General features: G+C 38.7%; 1 protein-coding gene across 1 annotated transcript in view; it reads left to right on the top strand.

Moving 5' to 3' along the window:
- The window catches only part of TMEM131 (transmembrane protein 131), a 193350-nt gene that overhangs the window by 105181 nt on the left and 62018 nt on the right, over positions 1–26151 (top strand). The window contains exons 6-11 of the mRNA XM_007112819.3: positions 6325–6441; positions 8894–9016; positions 13779–13859; positions 17622–17772; positions 17871–17927; positions 18863–18924. Coding sequence (XP_007112881.2) covers positions 6325–6441; positions 8894–9016; positions 13779–13859; positions 17622–17772; positions 17871–17927; positions 18863–18924 — 591 coding nt within the window. The remainder of the gene's footprint in view (positions 1–6324; positions 6442–8893; positions 9017–13778; positions 13860–17621; positions 17773–17870; positions 17928–18862; positions 18925–26151) is intronic.

Genomic DNA, 26151 nt, shown 5'->3' with positions numbered 1-26151 from the left:
TCTCCTACCTCCCCCGGTTATGGAAGTCCCACCTCAGTACTCTGGGTGCTAGTGGAGAGAAACAGGATTCCCAGCCACGTCCTGCACAGCCGGAGGAGTTGGGCACTCACTCGCTCAGGGTGCTCTCCTCCCCCCACCCCCTCACCCCCGCCCAGGAGAGGTCACCATCCCATGCAGTGTTGCCTTAGCATGGGTGGGGGAGTTGGCCCTGGGAAAATTCCTCTTACTATCTCCACTGCAACCAAACTCTTTTTTTTTTTTTTTTTTCCCCTCCAGTGGCATGCTGGAATATCTCCTTGGGAAAGTTAGACTTCTGCAAATTATCTCTTGTCCCTCAGTATCTGCCCAGGTCAGCACTCTCCAGGTTTTTTCCCAGCTGCAGTGAGAGGGGTTGGGGCAGGTTCATTTGTCCCTCGGCCTGTACAGAAGTCTGTCCGCCTGTTTCCAGATGCAGAGGCGGGCAAGACAGCTCCCAGATCCTCAGGCGTATGGTGCTGGATTCTACAAGTCCCACAGAGGCACTTCTGTTTGTCAGTGGATATCTAACCCGTTGTTTTAAAAGGAGGACAAAAAGGAGGAATGTCTTACACCACCATGATGCTGACATCACTCCAGTTTTAAATAGGATGGTCAGAAGTAGGCTTCATTCAGAGGGTGACATTTGAACAGACTTGACGGAGGTAAGGGAGAAGACTGTAGGGAGGGAAATGGAATATATGGAAGAAGAACATTCCAGACAGAGGGTTCAGGCAGTAAGGTCTCCAATGTGGAAACATGACAGGTGTGCAAAGAGGACAGTGTAGCTAGACCAGAGTGAGCAAGGGTGAGAGGAGAAGTAAAGGGGGATGGGAAGGGACAGACTGTGAAGGGTCTTAGAAGCTGTGATAAGGATTTGGGCTCTTATCCTGATTGAAATGGGAGGCCATCACAGATTTTGAGCAGAGGAATGAATGATAGCTTATGTTTTATAAGGATCACTGTTTATCAGAAATAGACTGAAGAAGGGTAAGGGGAGAATCGGACATACTAGTTACCTTGGCTGTTGCAGGACTTCAGGGCAGGGTTGCTCTGAGCAGAGTGAAGAAGTGAAGAAAGCTGCATTTGGGATGTATTTTCAAGATAGGAATAGGATTTTCTGAGATGGGATTGAGAGAAAGAGAATAGTCAAGATGGACTCCAGAGTTTTTGTCCTGAGCAGCTAGGAGGACAGAGTTGCCATCAGCTGAGATGGAAAAGGCTGAGGGTGGAGTAGGTTTCGGGAGTGTGGTCAGTAGTTCAGTTTTGGACGTGTTAGATTTGGCATGTCTCCTAGACGTCCAGCTGGGGGTGCCAAGTAGGCAATTGAAGTCTGGTGTATGAGGGAAAGGACTAGGCTCGAAATAGAAGTAGAGATGTGAATCCATGGACCCGGGTGAGATCACCAAGGGAGCAAAAGGCCAGGGACTCTGATCTGTGGTACAAATATGTGAGACTTTGCTGCAGATAATTTAAAACTAAAGTTGGCACACCTTGTGTCGTCTTCATTACTTTTTCCTACTTTTTTTTTTTAATGAAACTAAATTTATTTTATTTAGGAAGTTTGTTGTACCAGTGGGAACAAAAGGATGAATTGTAGCAAATCTGATGAATTCTTATGGGAAGAATACATTCCTGAGCCTGAGTTTATTGTTCTGTTTCATCACCGTTTTGTTACATTGTTAATTGTCATTTGGAAGTAGATTTTCCCTGTTATTAAAAAAAAAGAAAAGAATAGATTTGTTCTGTGTGTCTCAGCATCTTCTTAGAGTATTCCAGTCTTTAAGTTATAAAGAGTTGATTGGATATTGGGAACTATCAAAGAGAACCTGTACTCTCGTATCCAGGCTCTTTTTTCTCCCAGGATATAATGCTTTTAACAGCTTTCAACAAATACTGAAATCTGTTTTCAAAGAAATCTTTGTACGAATGTATGTTTGTCCATGTAATAGACTGAAGACAGCCACATCTGGCATTCTCAAAGAAGCACATAACTACTAAATGTAATGCTGCAAATCAACTTATTTCCTTTAAAACTTCACTAAATAATTCCAGGGAGTACAACAAAGTTCCTTATCACATATATGATTTGCAGATCTTTTCTTCTAGTCTGTAGCACGTCTTTTCATCCTCTTTATAAAATCTTTCAAAGAGCAGAAGTTTTTAATTTCCACGAAGTCCAGCTTATCAAATTTTTCTTTTATGGGTTATGCTTCTGGACTTGTAGCTAAGAACTATTTGCCTAAACTGAAGTCACAAAGATTTCCTCCAATTTTTTTTCCAGAAGTTTAATAGTTTCAGGTTTTACATTTAGGTCTGTGATCCTTTATGAGTTAATGTTTGTTTATGGCGTGAGATATAGATCAAGAGTTATTTTGTTTTGTTTTGCATGTGTATATACAGTCGTTACTGTACTGTTGGTTAAAAAGACTATCCTTTCTCATTGAAATACCGCTGCATTTTATCAAAGTCAGTTGACATTGAATATGTGGGTCTGTTTTTTTGGACTTCCCATTACGTTCTAATATGTATCTAATAGATATCTAATATGTCAACTCTTTCACCAATACCACACTGCCTTGATTACAGTAGCTTTTTAGTAGTTCTTGGAATTGCAGTGTGAACCCTTCAGTTTTGTTTTCCTTTTTTAAAATGGTTTTGCTCTTCTTATTCCCTTTTCTTGCCATCTGAGTTTTAGAATCAGCTTGTCAATTTCTTTTTTAAAACCCCTTGCTAAGATTTTTTTAACATTTTTTTGAATTAATCTTAAACATAGAAAACTAAGTACAGATAATCTTGTATTCCTCACCCAGTTTCTCCTAATGCTAACTTCTTTTATTTTATGCTAACTTCTTATATTGTATAATCATAATTATCAAAACCAGGAAATTAACATTGGTAAAGTACTGTTAACTAAAAACTTACATGAATTTTAACAGATTTCTATCAATGTACTTTTTCTGTTCCAGGATCTTATTTCACATTGTATTTAGTTGCATTTAGTTTCTCCTTAGGCTGAAATTTTTATTGCAGTTACGCTGGATACATAAATCAGTTGGGGGAGAATTAACATCTGAACAATATTATCTTCCGATCCATGAACACAGTACATCCCTCCATTTTTTTAAGTCTTCTTTTATTACTTTAAGCAATGCTTTGTCATTTTCCTCTCACAGAAATGGCACATTATTAGATTTATATTTTTGTGTGTGCATGTTATTGTAAATGATACTTTCTTAAAAATTAGAATTCCAGTGTTTATTGCTAAGATAGGGAAATACAATTGATTATTATATATTGACCTTGATTTCTGCAACTTCATTAAACTCTTATTAGCTCTTATGAGCATTTTTGAAGATTATTTTTGGGAATTTTTATATAGGCAGCCATGTTGTCTGTGAATAAAAACAGACCTTTCTTCCTTTCAAATGTGTATGCTTTCTATTTATTTATCTTGTCTCATTGTACTGGCAAGTACTTCCAATACAATGTTGAATAGCCGTCATGAGAGAGGACATCCTTGCCTTGTTCCACATTGGGGGTGGGGGAGGGTAGCATTCAGTCATTCACCATTAAATCTGGTATCTCTAGGTCTTTTGTAGATGCTCTTTATATGGTTGAGGAAGTTCTCTTCTATTGACCTAGTTTACTGAGATTTTTAATCATGAATGGATGCTGAATTTTGTCAAATTATTTTATGCACCTACTGAAAGGATTTTTCTTCTTTAGTATGTTGATAATATCAATTACATTGGTTTGCTTTTTGAATGTTGAGCTAGAATTTCATTGTCATGATAAAAACCACTTGATCATGTTGTGTTATCTTTTTTATATGTTGGCTGGATTCAGTTTGCCAATACTTTGTAAATGATTGTATGTCTACATTCATGAGGGGTGTTGGCTTGTAGTTTTCTTTTCTTGTCAAATCTTTGTCTGGTCTTGGTATAAAGGTAATACTAGACTCATGAAGTGGGAAGTGTTCTCTTCTGTATGCTGGAAGTTTATGTAGATAGGTGTTATTTAATGGTTGGCATAGAACTCTACCATTCTACCAGTGAAACCATCTGGGCTTGGGCTTTTCCTTGTGGGAAGGTTTTTTAACTACAAATTAAATTTTTTTTAATGGTTTTAAGACTGTTCTGGCAATTTTGTTTCAAATGAGCTTTAGCAGATTGTTTTTCAAAGAATGTGTCTATTTCTTCTAGCTATTAAATTTATGGGCATAGAGTTGTTTGTAATATTCCTTTATCATCCTTTGTATGTGTAAAGTTTGTATTATGATGTCCACATTTCAGTTTCCTATATTTTCATCTTCCTCCTTTTTACTCTTGGTCATTCTGTGTAGGGTTTTATCAGTTTTATGGGCCGTTATGGTTTTACTGATTTTTCACTGTTTTTCCATTTTCTGTTTCATTATTTTAAGCTCTTGTCTAATATTCTTCCTTTTCCTTATTTTGGGTTTAATTTACTCTTTTTCTAGTTTCTCAAGGTGAAAACATAGATTATTGATTTGAGACATTTCTTTTCAAGATAAGCGTGTAAGACTGTAATTTTCCTTCCAAGTATTGCTTTACAGCAGCATAGCACAGGGAGATCAGCTCCATGCTTTGAGATGACCTAGAGGGGTGGGATAGGGAGGGTGGGAGGGAGGCTCAAGACAGAGGAGATATGGGGATATATGTGTGCATATGGCTGATTCCTTTGTTGTACAACAGAAACTAACACAGTATTGTGAAGCAATTATACTCCAATAAAGATCTATTTTAAAAAAAAGAGTATTGCTTTAAATTTTGATATGTTGTGTTTTCATTTCCAATTGATTCAGAATAATTTATAATTTCCTCTGTGACTACTTATTTGACCAGTGGGTTATTTAGAAGTGTGTTGTTTACCAGTATCCTATTACTGATTTTTTGGCTCAGGTGTGACCTCCATCTAGCATCTATAGCTTCTAGGGATTCTATGCACCAGAGTTCTGTAGCCCACACTCGGCATTTAGCACTGTGTAAAAATTTTAGCTGGATTCATTTTACTGTCTTGTATGTTAGCCTCATCTTCTTCCCATTCTCTGTCGTGGGTGAGCCGGTACTCACATTCCATCTCTTCTCGAAGGTGCTTGTCTTTCCTTAAATTTGGGACTAGTTGATACACAAACTGTGATGCGTTCAAGAAAAGTTACGATTTTGCAGATTATTCTTTTTGTTTTTGATAATGCAAGAGAAATTCCCAGCTTTCTACATCCAAAGGTAAAGACAGACATCTCAGTGCCATATATTTTAAGCTATAATTTGGGGAGCATTTTAGAGTTCTAGCCACAGAGGCAGAATGAGAGAAGTTAATGACTTTACATATTAAAATGCATTTTAAGGCTTCATTGCAGGCAGAACTGCATTTGCAGTCTCTCAGACTTCATAAAGCAGCCCTATTGTTTTGTTGTAATAAAATTTTAATTTGCTAACCACCGTGACATTCTCAGTCTCTGCACGAGGTAACAGGAAGGAGTTCCTGCATGTATTATCACCGCTCCCTTCTTTTTTAATGTAAGTTGCTGGCACATTTTGTGCCTTGTGTGAATGGACAACAGAGGTCCAAGGGGTTGAGGCTGGACTTATTTGTTTATTCGAATAGTACAAGTGGCTGCTCAGCAGTAGAGTAAAACATCTGTATAAGAAGCTCGGCTTCAGCTCAGCTCCTCCTTGATCTTCTGATGTTGGAAGAGCCTGTAATTAGGTACTTCATTCCAGCCTAGTTATTGTTGAATGAACAGCATTCAAGGGAACCATCTGTTGTACAGGGTTTTAGAATCATTGACAAAGATATGTGACATCCAATATGAAGACATCTTTTTTTTCCCATTGCAAAATAGTTTGGCTCATTTAAAACTTAAACCTTTAGGAGAAAAGGCTAGTTTATGCAAATGATTCTAAGATGTTTTAGAAGACTTTAACTGTCTTTTTTTTTTTTTTTTTTTAACTTGGCTCCGTCGGGGGCTTAGTTGCAGCACGCAGGGTCTTTCGTTGAGGCACACAGGCTCTTGGTTGCAGCACGTGGGCTTCTCTCTAGTTGTGGCACACAGGCTCTAGAGCACACAGGCCCAGTAGTTGCAGTGCGCGGGCTTAGTTGCCCCGCAGCATGTGGGATCTTAGTTCCCGGACCAGGGATTGAACCCGCATCCCCTGCATTGGCAGGAGGATTCTTAACCACCGGACCACCAGGGAAGTCCCGAGAACTTTAGCTATCTAATTGTGGTCACCATGATCTGGTTTTTTGGTTACTAATTTAACTTTATTTATTGCTTTTCTTTTTCAGAAAATTCTTCCAGGAGGAAATACATCATTTGATGTAGTTTTTCTTGCAAGAGTAGTAGGAAATGTAGAAAATACTTTATTTATTAATACATCTAATCATGGGGTATTCACTTACCAGGTAAGAATCAGAATGAAAACTTTATTTATAAAATACAGTTATCATCTTCAACCTGTCATATGACAACCTTTTGGGAACTCTTTTCAAAAATTCAGGGGATAAGGGAAAATGTAAGAGTTTAGATTCAGAGAATTTTTTTAAAGCTTTTAATTTTATATTAGAGTATAGTTGATTAACAGGGTTGTAATAGTTTCAGGTGTACAGCAAAGTGGCTCAGTTATACATATATATGTATCCTCTTTCAAGTTCTTTTCCCATTTAGGTTGTTACATAATACTGAGCATTTTTATACTTACAGCTGTGTTTGTGAATATCCCTGTTCACATCAGACTGAACAAATGCTCTTAAAGCTACAGCTAAAGTGTTACTGTAAGATTGGTTGGCAAAAGAACAGTTAAAAATATTTTCACAGTGACTCTAGATTTTTTTTTTTTTTTTTACTTTTTGCACGCTTACGAAGTGATAATAGTTTCAGGATCAAAACTTATGTGCCTGCTTTTCTTTGGTAATTATATTGTTTAAAATTTTTGATAAACTCTTTTCTATGTGCAGTCATTGTTTGGGTTATTAAAGAAAGTGAATGTTTTGTGAATCAAGATTTTTTTATATCAAGATTACTAAGAATAATTACTTATTTGACGCTGTGCTACACACTTTCCATGCACTTCTGCCTGCATTACAGATACTGTTATTCTCACTTTTTTAGGTGAGTAAGGTGAAGTTTAGAAAGGTTAAATAATTATGCTACTAGTAAGTTACTGAGCAGGGATTCAAACCCATGTCTTTATAACTACAAACACCATCCTCTTAACCACCGAGCTATATTGCCCATGGAACTCAATTGTTTAAATCCTTTCTTGGCTAGTGTCTTACTTTACAGTTTTTATGCTTTTGTTTTTGAACATTTCTTCTCCACTACCCAGGACACTTCATGTATTTTGGAAATTAGTGTCAGAGTAAACATTCCATTTTAGTCAAGAATCGTATCTTATGCTTATTCATGGTGAGCAAGTCTTTAATGGTCGTTTGATAGGCAGTATATGCTTTTGAAGCCAGTATAGATGAATAACTTTGACATGCTGTACAGAGCACTTGGCATATACTTGTTGAGTAAATGAAAAGACCACCATGAGAATATGAAGACCTGTGCCCTACAGTGGTGCCCCCAAGTGACCTAGGTGTTTGTGGCCCACGGGTGACCTGAGGGTCATGATCAGGTTTTTCTCAAGGTGAGCCTTAGTGCCAGGTGTCTTCACCTCTTTGCATCTAGTCTTTCACCACGTCTTTCTCTTAAATGTACCTCGAGTCTGTCTACCTCTCTCCTCTTCACCCCCGCTGCTCTCTCGCAGGCCATCCCCACCTCTCCCTGGATGGCGACCCAGGAGCCTCCTGCCTGCCCTTCCTCTCCCCCGCAGCCCCTCCTGCAGTGCATTGTTCACTCTGTAGTCAGAGGGATCTTCTCTGAGCAGGAATCAGATCCGGTCAGCTCCTCCTCACGTAACTCCTTATGTTTTCCCATTGCTCTCAGAGCAAAGTGAAGGCTTCTGACCAAGGCCAACAGGGCTCTAAGGATCTGACTCCCACGTAGCTCTCCCACCTCATCCCATTTGACCAGGGTTCTCATCTTATTCTCTGTCTTCAAACAAGCCACACCCTTTCCTGCCTCCTGCCCTCTGCCTGTGTACTTCCCCTTGCGGAATACACTTTCACTGTTGGCTTGTTCTCATCTATCAGGTGACATCAGTTTCCCCATCCAACCTCTCTTAAAGAATATTCTCACCCTCACTCCAACCAGTTACTCTGTGTCACATTACCCATTTTTCTAAACCTTTTTATTGTTATCTAGGCTGTCCCTAATACTAGGATGTGAGTTTCATAAGAGCAGGCACATTATCTGTCTCGTTCACTGTTGAATTTTTCAGCAGTGCCTGTGGTTGTACCTAGCACATCATAGGCACTTAATAAATATTTGTCATTCGAATGACTAGCTCACCCTGTTTAGTCAGCCCACATTCCTATGGCGGAATGACCTGGGACTGTGCTTGGTATTTAAGAGATTGTCTGGGCCCTACATCCATCTTCTGATGGTTGGAACAGGGAAATCTTTTAATTCCCTGTTTCCTCCTTTTGTCTATCCCATGACCTCGTGAAGGACTACCTATCATTTTCATTTCTAATATAGAAATCATTCCAAATGTATATATATGTGCATTTATATATATATATAAAAGAACATATATATATTCTTGATGTATATCAAGGATTTGATGTATATCAAATAGGTAGCCAAACAAGTATAGAAACTACATGTGTGTTCCTTTTAAAGGGAGTTAAGATTTTTTCCATAAGTTAACCTCACCAGTTTTCCCTAGATCAATCAGTTATAACTATAAAAATGTTATAAAACTCTAAAAGCAACTAAAATTGCATTTTTTTTCCTCCTTGGAATCAGGTATTTGGTATTGGAGTTCCAAATCCATACCGACTGAGGCCGTTCCTTGGGGCCAGAGTCCCTGTGAATAGCAGTTTCTCACCTATAATAAACATACACAATCCTCACAGTGAGCCTTTACAGGTGAGTTTATGGTGGTGATTTTGAATGTGTTTAACTTTAGTGGAAATTAATGCTTAGCATGAAATTTCAGTTTGTTATAGTTTTCAAGACTATTTAAAATAACGTGGTACTGAATAATAGTACTAAAGAGAGATATTCTTTTATTGCAGCTTGTAGTCTGAATTTGGGGTTATATCAGTCCAGTTATCAAAGTTTTGGAACCATTTTTAAAATGACTGTGGTTTCTCTGGTGTTAGTTTTAAGCACCTGTACATGTAATTTAGGAAGAGTTTTCATCTATACAAGGCCACTGCTTTTCTTGCCTTCAGCTCCTTCTGTCCCAGTATAAATTTTTAAAACCACTATTCATATTTATTTCTAATAATAAGTTTTTGGTGATGGCAGCCTGGAAATTAAAATCCAAGGAAAGGGTAATATAGAACCACTGATGAAAAGCCAACTTATTTCTTTATTTTAAAAAATCCAGCTCCATATCTTACCCAATGTTTCAGTAGTAATTATTCTCACATTTGAAATCCCTCCTCACTCGTCCCTTGTCTCTAAGACAGTGGGTGTGGCTGGCGTCGCTCCTTCAAATATTTCCTAAAATTAAAATCCCCGCCCCATGCCCCCAGTGACTTCCAGCCGTGTGACATTTGCTGCCACTGTAGCTTCTTGTTTTGTTGTCTGCATTGGAAGAAGATGTGGATGCTTTCCAGAACAATCCTTAATGTCCACACCCAGGGCCCATAGAGTTCTTTAGGACCCCAGTACTGCAGAACTTAGTGGTGGCTTGAAAATGGCAGGTGGAGGGAAAATACCATGCATTGTGGTAAGCCGCAGCGCTTTGGCAACCGAAATGGCTTTTGCCATCCTAGAACCCCCTGGTAGAAGCGCTCATAAACAGTGAAGGTGAAAACAAGAAAGAACAAGACAAGATATTCAGAGCTGGGATTATGAAATGCTTAGGAATTATATGCTAAAGTAGCAAGAAAGGTTTCACCCCGAAACTTGGCTGACACTGGGTGAGGATAGCTACGAATAAAAATACTCCACCCAAATTTTGGTTATTTGTAGCTGGATATCTTAATCATAAAAGAGGAAAATGTTCTTGTCTCCTGCTTTTACAAGTGAAAAGTATTTCCTCTCCATCATCAGTCTGTCGTTTATATCCTTTTGCTACTTTGGATAATGGTGAATTTTCTCTGTTCTGGCTAACTTTTATTACAAATCTATACAGAAACCTCATAAATTCTTGCTACTTTTTTTTTTCTTGACTGTTTTCAGTCCAAGACATAAAAACTGTCCTCTCATTCTCTCAGACCCTGCCGCGTGAGTTGCCACACTCTTCTGTAGCAGCCGTGTTACAGAGCACCCAGGGAAGCGCCCTCTCTGTGGTTGCCTCACCACGGACTGGGGGTCTCGCTTCCTGCTTGGAAGGATGGAGGTTACAGACTCAGCAGATGTTGGCTAATCTACAGTTACTTTAGTAGCCTTACAGTCTGTGTCTTTGCTCCTCAGCCTTTGGAGTCATCAAGCTATCATCTAGAAGAATTATCTCTGAATTCAATAGTGATGTTTTTTCTTTTGTTCATCTAGTCTTTTTCAGTTATATAACATTTCAATTCAAGATTTACCACAATGGACTTTTCATCAGCGCACAGGAGAGCAAATGGAAAGACAAAGTTGTTGCCCTCTTAGAAACAATAGATTGTTTATCTGGAGCGCTTTTTTTTTTTTTTAAAGGGAAAATCCAAGTCCCTACCTGATGGGCGCTTTTTAAATTGAGGTATAACTGACATATAACATTATATCAGTTTCAGGTATACAGCATAGTTTAACTATAGTCACTATCATGTCTGTCACATTCCTGTGACTTAATTGCCTTTATAACTGGAAGGTTGTGTGGAAGGCACTCTTAACCTGGGAGTCCTATAACATGTGTCATGAGTCTTGTCCTTAAAGATAGTATTGTAAAACAAGAAATTACATCTGATTTGTTCATTATACAACACAAACACACGAGTATGTTCTCATTGAAAAAAAGAATGTTAACAATTCAAACATGTGTGAGGCAAAAGTCCCTTTGAACTTACTACCTTCCGGTCCAATGCTGTCCAGCAGAACTCTCTGTGCTGATGGAAAAGTTCAGTGTCTGCTCTGTCCAGTACAGTAGCCACCAGCCACGGGTGGCTGTTGAGCACTTGAACTTGTGGCTGGGGTGGCTGAAGAACTGAACATTCAGTTTTATTTTATTTCGATTAATTTCAATTTAAATAACCACATGTAGCTGGTGACTGTTATATTAGCACAGCTCCAGCCCTGAACCCTTCCTCGGCGAGTCCCTTCATGTGATCTCTGTGTGTCACATCAGACCTTTTTCTGTGTGCTTGTGTGCAGATATGTGGGCACACAAAAATTAACGTTCTTCGTGGAAATCTTTTTACATAACTTATATTTTGTATATATTGCTGGCTTCCTTTTTTTCCTCTAAACTTTATTAAATTAGGATAACTAGCACTGGGCTAAAAATCAGGAGTGTGTTGTCCTAGTTTTAATGTAATCTGTCCTTTGATTTTATAGTTTAACCTTTATCTGTCCTCATTTCCTTATTCCCTTTCGTGTTATCAGTAGCCTACCTTTTAATCTTATGTTTCCAAACATTGTTAGGCTTGTCTCCTTAATACCTTGGAAGATTAAATGAAATAATACATGATGTTTTCTGGTTTTTAGAAAAAGTTCTGCAGTCACCCCATCAGTTAAGGTGCTGTTACTGTTAGCACAGTACTGTAGGGGAACGCTAATAAATTGGAAGGCGAGTGATAGTACTCAGAGGAAATCCTAGCTCATTAGTCTTTGCTAAATGCATCACTGTAATGACAACGCACACACACACACACAAACCTTGAAGCGTATGCTAAAGTATTGCTGTTTTTCCTGCTTTGTCCTTTTTTTGTGTACTCCTAGAGGACTTTTGTGAGAAAACAAGTAAAGGTTTTCTACCCATTCTCATACTTCACCCCAAATTTGCATTTAATTAAATATATTCTTTATTTTTAAGAGATAGGGTTATCTGCCTTTAAAGAAAAGTCGCCTGCCATATGACCCTTCTATTCCTTGGTATTTACCCAAGAGAAAGGAAAGCACATGAAAACCCAAAGACTCATACAACGTGGTGTTCATAACAGTGTTGTGACCAAACATCTGTAGTGACGAAAAACTGGAAACACCCCAAATGTCCATCAACAAGTAAATGGATCAAAAACTGTGGCATATCCATAAAATCAAAAAGAAGTGAACTATACATAAAACAACATGGTGGATCTCAAGATAATTACACTGAATAAAAGCAGCCAGACACAAGAGTGCATACTGTATGCTTCCATTTATATAAAACTCTAGACACTACAAACTAATCTAGAGTGGCCAAGAGCAGCTCAGTGGTTGCCTGGGGATGGGAGAGGGCAGAGGATGACAGGCGGATTGCAAAGGTCATGAGGAAACTCTGGGAGGTAAAGGGTTTATTTAATATCGTAATTGTAGTGGTAGCTTCATGCCTGTATACATGTCAGAATTCATCAAGTTGTACACTTTAAAAATGTATAGTTTAGGGCTTCCCTGGTGGCGCAGTGGTTAAGAACTTGCCTGCCAATGCAGGGGACACAGGTTCGAGCCCTGGTCCGGGAAGATCCCACATGCTGCGGAGCAACTATGCCTGTGCGCCACAACTACTGAGCTTGCGCTCTAGAGCCCGCAAGCCACAACTGCAGAGCCCACGTGTCACAACTACTGAAGCCCGCGCACCTAGAGCCCGTGCTCTGCAACAAGAGAAGCCACCGCAATGAGAAGCCCACACACCGCAACGAAGAGTAGCCCCTGCTCGCTGCAACTAGAGAAAACCCATGCGCAGCAAAGAAGACCCAATACAGCCAAAGACAGATAGATAAATAAATAATTTTTTTTTAAATGTATAGTGTATTGTACATGAATTATACCTCAGTAAACAGTTTTAAAAAATCATGGGTTGGGACTTTTCTGGTGGTCCAATGGTTAAGACTCCGCACTCCCAATGCAGGGGGCCCGGGTTCGACCCCTGGTCAGGGAACTAGATCCCGCATGCCGCAACAAAGATCCCACACTCAGCGATGAAGATCCCACCTGCTGCAACTAAGACCCGGCATGGCCAAATAAATAAATAAATATTTAAAAGAAAAAATCATGGGTGTAGGTACAAGCCACAGAGATATATTAATAGTAGCTGTGATTTTGCTACAGAAGGCTTCAAATATTTTCATAGTACACTGGTATTGTTGCATATGCTGAAGAATGATATGCTCTTCACTATGTCACAATTACAGTGGTTATTAGATCTGCTGCATCTTGTTATAAATGTGTGAATAAAGAAGCATTTGTGTTACTATAAGAACTGTAAAATTTGTATTTCTAAAATATGATACTTTCCATAAACTGTTTCCTTAGGAAAAAATAGAAATAAATGTCCTACGGTTGGATTTCCTAAAATCCAGTCTCTGAAACAGCTCTACTATTTCCGAGTTCAGTATTTCAAAGTTACCTTGTTTTAATTAAATATACCACCATTGCTTACCCATATGAGCACTGCCTCTGGTGATGTGACACCACACTTATCCTACATTTACATCTGTAAACGTCTTTAAATTTTTTCTGATGAACAATGAAGGTGTCAAACGTTTCTGTATAACAGCAAATCACTTGCATTGAAAACATGATTTTGACTTAACCATCATGTGCTCCTTTGTCACAGGTTGTAGAAATGTACTCTAGTGGAGGAGATCTTCACCTCGAACTTCCGACAGGTCAACAGGGAGGCACCAGGAAACTGTGGGTGAGTGCTGATGTGTTCTTCTCTCTTGTGAGCTCACATGAGACCAGTTATTCTCTTAAATACACCAGAAAATACTTAACTCCTCCTCACTGGAAGAAATACGGGTGACTTTTCTGTAATTATTGTCTTAATATTAAATTTATATCAAACTAACACAACATTGTAAAGCAACTATACGCCACTAAAAATTAATTTTAAAAAATAAATAAAATAAATTTATATCATATACTTGAAAATTGGAGAGACAGAGAGAAATAGAATAGTAATTTTTGGAAAGAGCAGTGAACAAAAATTGGTGTAAGCTTTAACCCACTGTGTGGAAAGAAAGAGGTTTTAACTATTCTTCCTCAGAATAATATTGGTAAAGTTGTCTCTGAATCTAATCATTTATAATATGCTTTACACTAATATTGAAGAAAAAAAAAAAGCCGTGGGAAGGACCTGCTACATTTTTTAAGGTAAAGCATTAAACATGCAGACTTACTATTGATGGAGGAGATGCCATTTGCAGAGGGAACATAGTCAGGCCCTCGTGATGACTTAGAAACTTAATTTTTAGGCGGTCTATAGCCATGTTTAATGCTGTTTAATATTTGACAGTACTCTGTGTCCATGGTTAGAGAACCACTTTTTCTTGGAGAATACTAGCAAATATTAACAGATTAATGAATACATAGTAACTACCTTATTTACAAAGGTTCCTGCCATAGGAGGGTTGTTTTGTTGTTTTTTTTTTAATGTTGCCTACCCAGCTTTAATCAAAGAAGGGAAAGTCATAGAAAATGCAGTTCTTGTACCGAGGTCACTAAAATCGCTGCTCATTCGTAATTGAAGACACACGGACCTGACCACTGTGAATAGGTTCTGAACATCAGAGTTTCTTTGTTAATTGCTCTGTTAAACACACACAGCCTCTAGATTCTGTCATCTGACCAGTCTCAGACAGGGAAGGGACGTGGAGGGGACATTTTTAGGATATTGACTTGAACATTTAGAAACCAATTTGTCAGTGACTAGGTTAACTTCTAAGGTGTAGAAACACTCTAGCAGGTAGAAATATGTAATGGATGGTCTTTTTTTGTGTGTGTGTGGTATGCGGGCCTCCCTCTGCCGTGGCCTCTCCCGTTGCGGAGCACAGGCTCCGGACGCGCAGGCCCAGCGGCCATGGCTCACGGGCCCAGCCGCTCCGCGGCACGCGGGATCCTCCCAGACCGGGGCGCGAACCCGGCTCCCCTGCATCGGCAGGCGGACGCGCAACCACTGCGCCACCAGGGAAGCCCAATGGATGGTCTTTTTATATCCTTTCACAAAAATGATTTACCTTGAAATTATGATATTGTTTGAAAAGGCTTTGGGAGAAGTAGTGTATAAAACAGTGCTTCATAGAATTAACTATGACCAATTAAATTTGTATTATAATTCTAGATAGAAGAACTAAGAATTTACTATGAAATATAACCGGTTCAAATAAACATAAAAAAATTCAGATTTCTAATTAGTTAAGAACTGTAATGAATGGTAGCAGACATGACAGATTGTTTTAGTACTCCTAGCAGCTATGAGAAAAGGTATAGTGACTTATTCCTACAAATCTAGAGTGAGAAAAAGTTAATTGGCCTTGACCTCACCCCCAGCCCATTTCAGTGTACATGAGAAAACCCCAGCTTCTAAAGATGGGGAAGTGGATGGTCTATCTCTAGTGGCCCCAGGAGGGTTCCAGTCACTTCTTTCCTACTTTGAGACTAAAAAGTTAAGAGAGTAGAGGCAAGTGAAGACCAGTAAATTCTAAACCATGAGGATTTCTTAAAATAGGCCAAAAGGTGTGTGCAGAAAAACTCTGGTGGTCCCAAGGGAGCCAGATTATTCAAAAACCAGGAAAAGAATTATACCTCAAAAACAAAAATTTTTTTTTCCATTGAGTCTTCCTTCTAGTGTATATGTAAGTGTTCTCTTTTTACGAGCCTAAAAAGTTATGCTGTCTTACATGCTCAGAGCCTTACTGAACACGGTTGGTGAACTGTGGATTTGCTTGGGAAGCTTTGTTTTGTTAGGTTTTAAATGAAAGGAGAGCAGAGTCTACGCTCTCTTGGTTATCATTTAAAGAGAATCCTAAATGGGCAGAAGACCTAAATAGACGTTTCTCCAAAGAAGATATACAGAGTGCCAACAAACACATGAAAGGATGCTCAACATCACTAATCATTAGAGAAATGCAAATCAACACGGCGGTGTGAGGCCCGCGTACCACAGAAAAAAAAAAAAAAAGAAAAAAAAAAAACAAAAAACTAAAAATAGAACTACCATACGGACCCAGCAATCCCACTGCTGGGCATATACCCTGAGAAAACCATAATTCAAAAAGAGACATGCACCACAATGTTCAATGCAGCACTGTTTACAATAGCCAGGACATGGAAGCAACCCAAATGTCCATTGACAAATGAATGGATAAAGAAGATGTGGCACATATATACAATGGAATATTACTCAGCCATAAAAAGAAACGAAATTGAGTTATTTGTAGTGAGGTGGGTGGACCTAGAGTCTGTCATACAGAGTGAAGTATGTCAGAAAGAGAAAAACAAATAGCATATACTAACACATATATATGGGAATCTAAAAAAACAAACTGGTTCTGAAAAACCTAGGGGCAGGACAGGAATAAAGACGCAGAGACATAGAGAATGGACTTGAGGATACGGGGAGGGGGAAGGGTAATCTGGGATGAAGTGAGAGAGTGGCAGGGACATATATACACTACCAAATGTAAAATAGGTAGCTAGTGGGAAGCAACCGCATAGCACAGGGAGATCAGCTCAGTGCTTTGTGACCACCTAGAGGGGTGGGAGGGAGACACAAGAGGGAGGAGATATGGGCATATATGTACATGTATAGCTGATGCACTTTGTTATAAAGCAGAAACTAACACACCATTGTAAAGCAATTATACTCCAATAAAGATGTTAAAATAAATAAATAAAACATTATTTAGCTAAAAAAAGTATATTCTGAGACTTTTGCATATGAAGAGACAGTTAATGAGTATGCCACTAAAAAGTGTAGGGAAAAAAGTATTACAGAGATGTATCAGGGAGTCCATCAAAAGAATTTTGTTTAAAAAAATAAAAAATAAATTAAAAAAAAAAGGAGAGAATCCTTTTTGCAATGACCTAGAGGGGTGGGATAAGGACGGTGGGAGGGAGGCTCAAGAGGGAGGGGATATGGGGACATATGTATGCATATGGCTGATTCACTTTGTTGTACAACAGAAACTAACACAGTATTGTGAAGTAGTTATACTCCAATAAAGATCTGTTCAAAAAAAAAAGAGAATCCTATAAACTTCTGGAAAAGCAGTTTCCCTCTGATGGTGATGTCTCTGTTGTTTAGAGAATTTCAGGACTGAACTATATACCCAAGCACCAGCAATACATCAAATAATAATTGATTTTTATAGATTAACTCTACCTCTTAATGATGATTTTGCCGCTGACAATTTGTTTTCATGTAATTTTATTTCTTTCATTTTGCTCAGTTTTACACAGCATACTTCATTAGTTTTAAGGTATGTGTGTTTTTATCACTTAACATCCTCCAAAATTGGACTGTGTGTTATAATCAGTGGAATGAATATATTTGTTTAATTGGCAATATGTTTTTTTCTTAGTAAGTATATAAAATAATAATGCATCTTTCAGGTGATGTCATCTTATTCAGTAAACTATGGTGGTTTTGCTACATTATGGTCTGTTAACTTGTTAGGAAATTCCTCCTTATGAAACCAAGGGAGTGATGAGAGCCAGTTTTTCGTCTAGAGAAGCAGATAATCACACAGCTTTCATAAGAATAAAGACTAATGCTTCAGACAGCACGGAGTTTATCATTCTTCCAGTTGAGGTGGAAGTTACCACAGGTGAGTGGATGACTAAAGGAGCTGCAAGTTTGTTTTGGTTTCAGTGCATCCTACTCTGGCGAAGTGAAATATAATTGTTTACTTTTCTTTTTTCCAAGCTCCTGGAATTTATTCCTCAACTGAAATGTTAGATTTTGGTACACTGCGAACACAAGGTAAAAAAAGAGACAGTGTCTTTATAGGTCTTTTTAAAAATCCCTGTATTCATTGCTGAATGGCTCTACTTTAACTCCTTTGTAATTAATTCAGCTTGAAAGTTATTTCTCAGTGGGTTACGTAATCTTGTAGAAATCTGCTTTTGGGAGCTCAGAGCCCTTAGTGATTTATACCCCATTCCTCTGAGGGATACCACTGCTTACAAGATGGGAAAGCAGTGTCCTGGGTAACTTAAGTCTTCTAAATGGAAGATTGAGGCATCAGGTAGTTTCTTAGTTTCTTAATCCAGTTTCTCACCTGTTTAGTTATGCTGAATCTTTTCTTTTAATAGTAAAATAAAGGAAGTAAAAAGATTTACTTCTGGATTTTTGTTTAGATATGGATTATTCAATTGCATTATAATAACGTAATGTTAGAATTGGTCCCCAATGGTCAGAGAAAGAATTCAAATTTTAAAATTGAAAATAACCAAAAAAGGATTTATGAAGAGAAAAGTAAGAGTCCCTGTAATATGGGATTCCTGTGGGCCATATGTAATTAAAAATTTGGTTGTTTAGGATTGAAGACCCATTTTTGAAAATTAGATTTGGTTTTAATATAATAATTTTATATTGTACTTTACTGAATTGCTTCATTATGCTTTGCTGGAAAACTGAAAGATAGTGATAACGTCAATTTCACTGAAAAATTTTGTTTTGTTTTGTTTTTTGGTCTGATTGTTTAGGAGGGAGCAGTTCCTATAGTACTCACTGTCCTTAAGAGTAAGGCAATTCCTGTCTAGGAATGTGACTGTCACATTCTTTTTATAAATGTGATTGTTATTCTAGTTCACCTTCTAAAATATAGTCCGTCTGATATCTAAGAAGAGAAAGATTCTAACTTGCTATAAAGCATACCATTTTAAGAAATATTTTCTTTTCCTCAATTTTAACAGATCTACCAAAAGTTTTAAATCTTCATTTATTAAATTCAGGAACAAAAGATGTACCAATAACAGTAAGTTTTTACTTTTTTTTTTCCCAATTTATATATTCTTTGTTTTTAAACTTATGACAAAGTTTGAAATGAGTAAACTCTTGCTCTAAAGGAATTCTGTTTTGTGGTGACCTGGTGACACTTTGGTTCAAAGTGTGATACAAGAAACCTGTTCTGCCTCTCTAATCACCAGATGTTCAGGATGAGAAGGGCATGTCGACAATCTTCTCCAAACTAAGTGTGAACCAAAGTTCATGAGGTTCCTGTTTAGGCCTGTAGAGTCTGATAAATCCTAGGATCTGCATGCCATGTGCAAAGAAAAATGGGTTGTTAGACTTAAGGTACGATTAAGTAAAAAGAGAGAAGAAAAGATTCAGATGAGTTGGAAAGAGAAATAAGGAAGCAAAGGAATATGGTAGGTAGTGGTTGAGTGCTGTTAACTTTTGTCTCTGGTACCCCTTCTAACCCGCAGCTGCCATAGTTACCCTTGACAGCACACTGTAAACTAGGGTCCTCTCTCCCCCTCACACATACTCACAGAACAGGTGACTTTGATGCCTTGTCGTGGAACTGGAGTGTCATGAGATGGTGAGCAAGGTCACTGTGCATTAAAATGTGGTTACCTGGGATGACCATCTCTCCCATCACTTGGGGTTTGTATACTCTCTTCTCTTTGGTCTCTGTTCCACCAGTTGGTGGTAAACTCTGGGTTTGGGCAGGGATGTTAACAGACTTAACAGTCTGTTAAGTCTCAAAGCCCATCTGATCTATTTCATTTTATCAGAGTTCTCTGAATTTAGGTTTGTCTGACATCAGCACAGGTTATAATAAAAATATACTGCTTTCCTTTTCCCTTATTCTCTTTGTAAGTTGGGAACCTCACCAGGAGGTGAGGTTGTGAGCTAAAGCAAAATCTGGGTAGACCTTGCTCACTAGTAGAGTCATAGTCTAAGCAGTGTCCTGCCATATGACCTAGTATTTCTTCCCGCTAGGTAGGAGAATTGGGGGTGGGTTAGGGGAATGGAGTCTGGTAAAGCAGCGGTCCCCAGACTTTTTGGCACCAGGGACCGGTTTCGTGGAAGACGGTTTTTCCACGGACCAGGGTGGGTGTGGGGGGATGGTGGGGGATGGTTCAGGCGGTAATGCGGGTGATGCGGAGCGGCAGATGAAGCTTTGCTCACCCACCGCTCACCTCCAGCTGCGTGGCCCGGTTCCTACCAGGCCGCGGACTGCTACCGGTCTGCGGCCCGGGGCTTGGGGACCCCTATGGTAAAGAACTTCCCCCAATCTGCAGTGGAGCTGAAACTACCCCAGCCTGAGGTTCCTGGCACTCCAGTGTTAGGCCGACTGAGAGGGACCTGCTCTGAAGGTGCCTGAGCCTGCTGGGGTTCATGCCCCTGCCGCTCAGTGAAGTCTTCAAGGGCCTGGGACCCTTCCACAGATGACAAGGAACAGCTCCTTTGACCTAGCCACCCTGATACTATATTTTTCTTACAAAAAAAAAAAAACACATAATGCTGACTGTTACTGCTGTATTGAGGGGTTAGTGATTGTTTTTGGCTCTTTAATCTGTATTGAAATTTTCACAAGTCTATAGAAAAATGAGCAAAATAAATATTTATAAAAATATGAGTGGGTATATGTTAACATAATTAACATAAAGTTGTAAACACCCTTTCTGGATAAGGACTATTCTGAGATAATGTCGTTGTTTCTTTGACATTAAAATGTTTGTTGTTTTATTATTAAATGTAGTAGACAGTTGGGGGAGGGTTGTTTTTGTTTTTTTTAATAGAATAAGTGGGGAAGTGTTCTTTCCTCTTCTGTTTTTGGGGAGAGTTTTTGAAGGATTGGTGTTAATTCTTCTTTAAATGTTTGGTAGAATTCACCAATAAAGTCATCTGGGCCTGGATTTTTCTTTGTGGGAAGTTTTAAAATTATTAATTCAATCTCTTTACTTGCTACAGGCCTGTTCAGATTTTCTTTTTCTTCTTGAACCAGTTTCAGTAGCTTATGTCTTCCTAGGAATTTTTTCATTTCATCTAACTTATCTAATTTGTTGGCATACCGTTGTTCACAGTATTCCCTTATAATACTTTTTTTTTTTCCTGTGAGGTAGGTAGTAATGGCCCATCTTTAATTGTTGATTTTAGCAATTAGAGTCTTCTCTGTATTAAAAAAATTTTTTGGTCAGTCTAGCTAAAGGTTTGTCAATTTTGTTGACCCTTTCAAAGGACCAACTTTTGGTTTTGTTAATTTCCTCTTTTTTTTTGGTTTGATACCAAAATACCCTTTGTTTTATGAATAAAGGTAGTAGACAGTAGGAATTTCTCCTTCCCTGCCACCAACATCCTCACATTTGCAAAATAAAAAGTTAGAAAACCTCTGTTAGACTTCCTCACAAACACACACACACATTTTAGATTTTACCAGTGAAATGCAAAGGCCTAAGAATCACCGCTCTGTTACAACATTTTAAAATCTCACTTTGTACTCAGAATTGTGATTCATTTTGTTCACATTTTCTAGTTTAGTGTTAGACTTTCCTCTGTAATGGAGCGTGATTCCTTCTGCTAGATTTGTCCAGGTTGCTTTGGCTACAACCTACTTATGTCCTTTGAACTTCTGGGTCCTGTGTTTCTTCTTGAGCCCAGTTGGCAGCATGAAGCAGTTACCGCACACGTGATGCTGTGCACACAGCTCCCCTCCCAGCCCTTTCCTGCCCGCGTGCTCAGGGCACTAACCTCCGCAAAGGAAAACTCCTGAAGTGCACGTCTGGCCGCACGTCCTGGGCTTCAGCAGCACGTTTGCCTGTAGGGCACATCCTGCCTGTTGGTGGATCCCTTGCCATTGCCTCAGTTTGAGATGTCAGATAATTTTTACTTTTTATGTGTTCTGCATGCTGTTTGTCTCTTACTGGTTTCTTCAGTCTGTGGGATGCCTTGTGCGGAGGAGGAACTCTCATGCTTTTTGGGCAGACTTCAGGCCTTGAAATCACTTCTCCAAATGTGAGGGCTTAGAGATTTGATGGGAAAGTGCCTTTACTTAGCCCAAGCATTCTGGTCTAACTTTTTACATACAATAAATGGACTCAAACAAATGTCTTTTTCCATCAACATTTTCTAGAAAAATGTAATTCATTTTAGCAATTCTAAGAATGTGAATGAAAAATGGAATTCATTTATGATAGGTAATTAAATATAAATAGGCCCATGTTCCTCCTTTTCTCTTCTATTAAGGAGTTTTAGGATACATTGTAAGTGAACATTTTTGTTCTTACCGTGGGTTAGACATATCTAGGTTCTTTACACAGATTACCTTGTTTGATACAGCTCTCTTGTAACATACACAGGTCCTTGTTTTCCAAATAGGGAAAATGAGTCAGACCTTTTTATTTTTAAGTGACTTAATTCGACTGTGAAATGTACAAGTTACATAAAAGTATATGAGGAATATAATGATACTTATTAATCAAGTCTTTATGAATATATCATTTTATATTCAGTATTCCTATTAACCTATTGATTTATGTATATGTGTTTAGATCTACATTTGTATCTACCTATGTATGTATCTTTTTCTAACATCCGAAGCCTGTACTCTGCTAGTGTTTTGCTAGTTTTATCTCATTTCCTCATTCATTCCTTCATTCACTCATTCAGTAAATATTTAATAAGCATCAACTATATGCTGGCTTCTGTGCTAAGTACTGAGAATACAGAAGGGAATCAGACAACCGAGGTCTTTGTCCTTACTGAGCTCATTTTTTAGCTGGGAGACAGACAAACAGGTATGCAGCGTAATTGTAAATTGAGAAATAAACAGAATGGCATGTAAGTCGTATGCAGAATAATTGTAAATTGAGAAATGAACAGAATGGCATGTAAGTCAGGGAGGGAGTTGATTTAGATAGAGTTGTCTCTGAAGAGCTGACGTTTGCAGTAATAACTCGAGAGTGAGAGGTAGGCACCCATAAGAAAAGCTGGTGGCCAAGTGTTCCCATCAAAGGGATCAGCAAGTGCAAAGGAATAGCTTTGATGTCAAGGGAAGCAGGGTTGGGGGTGGGGTGGGGGGTTTGAATGGAAAAGATGACGGCTGGAGAGTCAAGCAGGGCTTCCTGGGGCCCTGGGAGGGGTTTAGATTTTATTATAAGTGCAATGGGAAATTACAGAATTTTAAGCAAGAGAGTGATGTCATTTGATTTATGCGTTGTAAAAAGTCAGTGTAGCTGCTTGTGGAGAGTGAACTGCAGAAGGTTAAAAATCTGTTGCATGGTCCACTTGAGAAATGATGGTAGCTTGGACTCCTCGCCTTATCAGCCAGGGGATGAGCCCATCTACCATGGAAACTGAGTTTTAAGAGAGCTTCCCAAGGTTTTTCCTTTATTTTTCTCCATAATATGCCAGACCTAGAGACTGGTGCATTTTTTTAAGGGTCCCTCCTTCCCTCCATTTCACAAATATATAGAATTTTAGGATGAGCTCAACAATGCTAGAACCCAGAGGGTTTTTTAAAATTCCCCTTCAGGGAATTCAGAGTCTCTTCAGCTTTCAAGATATAAGACCACTAAAGCAAGCAGCTCCAAATATAAGTTCCTCAATGGAACCTGTCAATGGACAAGATGCCCAGGTCCAAGCCTTCCTGACATTGTCTATAATGCAACTTTGAGAATATGGTTTTCCTCAATATTTACAAAACATTAATGCTATATAAATGATGGAATAAGTTTGCTTGAGATGTCTTAAGGCACCTTTGTATGAAGTTTCCTTGCTAATTAATGAATAAGAATCACAGCTGTACTTAATTAATTTTACCAATGTCAACTTGACATGAACCTTAGCTCATTTGTGCACCTACTGTTAAAAATACAATCGCTATATACTGAAAGGCTATTTTTCTTGCTTGCTCAAAGTAGTTGAGTAGTTTCAGAATGTCCTGAGCCTTGAGTTTCACTTGAGAGTTACAGAGCATTAGTTGGGCATGAATGTCGTGAGAAAGGCTGGAACTATTGGGTTGGCCAAAAAGTTCGTTCGGGCTTTTCCGCTCTTACGGAACAAACTTTTTGGCCAACCCAGTATACTTTGAGCCTGTGCAAACTGCCTTTCCTGGGAATCTTGCCATATTTTTTCCACTTCTTGATTATCTTTAAGTAAGCAACAGTTAGTGACTGGTACTAAAATATATTGTTAGTATAAATATGCTTATTACAAGTTAATGATTATTTATTATTTTTCATTTAAAACCGTCAGAATGAGCCAACTATTTAAGTGTTTTGCTTGTTTGTCTCACTTTGTTTTTGTTTCCTTGGAAAACAGGTTTTAACTGATTGGGGGATTTTTTTTCTTTTAATGGTAACAAGTGAACAATTTAATTTAGACCATTTGTATAAAACATGAGGCAGTTGAATATTATTTTACTGTTAGTGTGACATGTTTTAAGGTAATAATAACGTAAAGTTTTCCTCTGGTAAGAAAAATCTTGAAGTGTGTTTCATGTGAGAGAAACATTTTTTTCATCAAATATTTATTCTTAGTTCTTACTACTTACTGTGACTATATGGTAATAGATATCATTGCTTAGCTGTTTCTGGCATGGGGTTGTGCTTGTTACTGATGAACCACCACCTACATTCTTTAAGTGTGTTTGAAAATGGTCAAGGTTCCATTGCTGCTGTATCATAATCAATAGAACAAGTGAAAGAATTAGGAACCGTATGTGTCCTCTGTAAAGTGTAAGGCTTTATACAGTCATCTCTCTAACAAATCCTGACCTCAGGATAAATGTGGCTAATTCAAGAAAAAAAAAAAAAACCCAGCATAATTAGGGACTTCCCTGGTGGTCCAGTGGTTAAGACGCTGCACTTCCACTGCAGGGGACCCGGGTTCAATCTGGGTTCCTGGTTAAGGAACTAAGATCCCACGTGCTGTGTGGTGCAGCCCCCTCCAAAAAAACAGCAAAATTAATAGAATCACAAAATTTTTCAGATAGGTGGAAACTTAGAAAAAAATCTAATCCAACCCCTAGGATTTTACGGGTGGGAGAAATATGGCCCAGAGTAAATGGGCAGCAGAAATAAGGCCCAGAGTAAATGGGCAGCTTACTCAGACTCACACTGCTGGTTAAATAGTTAGTATCCTTCTGTTGTAAACTCATCACTCTGGGTCTCACATGTACTTCTATACTGCTTTCTTTTCCTTCGGAAAAAGTTTTTAGTGTAGTGTGATGAAATCAGATGAACCTTTTGTCCAGTTTGTAGTTTATCTTACAGTCAAACTGCTTTGTTTTACTGTTAAAAATACACACACACACACACACACACACACACACACACGTATACATATATACATACGTACATACCCTTCAAGGAATGAAGAGATTCATACTTTAAATGATTGCTAATAACAGCAAGCTTATTGATAGTAAATATATTGATATGAACCAGTCAACTCCCAGCTCCATTAGAGATTCAAAAGCAAATGAGGAGTTCTCAAAGAAGAAGAAGAAAGAAAAAGAGTTAAAATGCTGTGAGAGCCTGAGGCCAAGAGCTAAGGCAATTAAGATTTCCAGCACAGGAAACTGCAGGGCTATCATCCCAGGCCTAGTAGAGACACCCTAACAGCTGAGGGCTAACAGCAGTGGGAAGGGAGGCGCCCTACTGACTGGGACTAAAAAGCAGTGTCTGTCATCACTCTGTATGTAACCAACTTTGTTTCCTATGATTGAAACACAGTGCAAGAGACTGCTTTTCCTCACGCTCTTCTGAGGTGCTTCTTGTGCCTTCAGAGGACTGTCCTTCATTCTCTATAGGCAGATTCCACCTTTATAAATGAGCAGAAAAGGTGGGTGGGGAGCTGGGGGAAGAACCTGGTGGCTCATAGGGATCTGACTGTGCCCATGTTAGCGGGATTGCCTGATGAGTGTTCCTTTCTACTGGAAACATCTGGCTTTGACAAGTTTATAAAGCCCCTGAAAATTCAGCAGAAATGCCAGAAGTGTTCTGAAATCAAAGTAATATTCAGATTGCATTCTAAAAGAAGGTTTTTGATCAAGACTTGTGTTCAGTACCACGATTTTCATTAGTATATGTTTGGGCAGAGTAGGATGCCAGGTGAAGGGCCCTGGACCAAGTCAGGACAGCTGGTTTCCAGTTCTGTCTCTGGATGCCAAGCTATTGAAACATCACTCAATATTGCAAGGTGTCCTTCATCTGTAAAACAGGGAAGGAAGTTGGCATCTTTAAGGGCCCTT

Source organism: Physeter macrocephalus, chromosome 12, assembly GCF_002837175.3.
Source record: "Physeter macrocephalus isolate SW-GA chromosome 12, ASM283717v5, whole genome shotgun sequence".
In the NCBI taxonomy this organism is placed as follows: Eukaryota; Metazoa; Chordata; class Mammalia; order Artiodactyla; family Physeteridae; genus Physeter; species Physeter macrocephalus.
The sequence above is the reverse complement of the archived record's forward strand: the minus strand, read 5'-3'. Positions and strand labels throughout refer to the sequence as shown.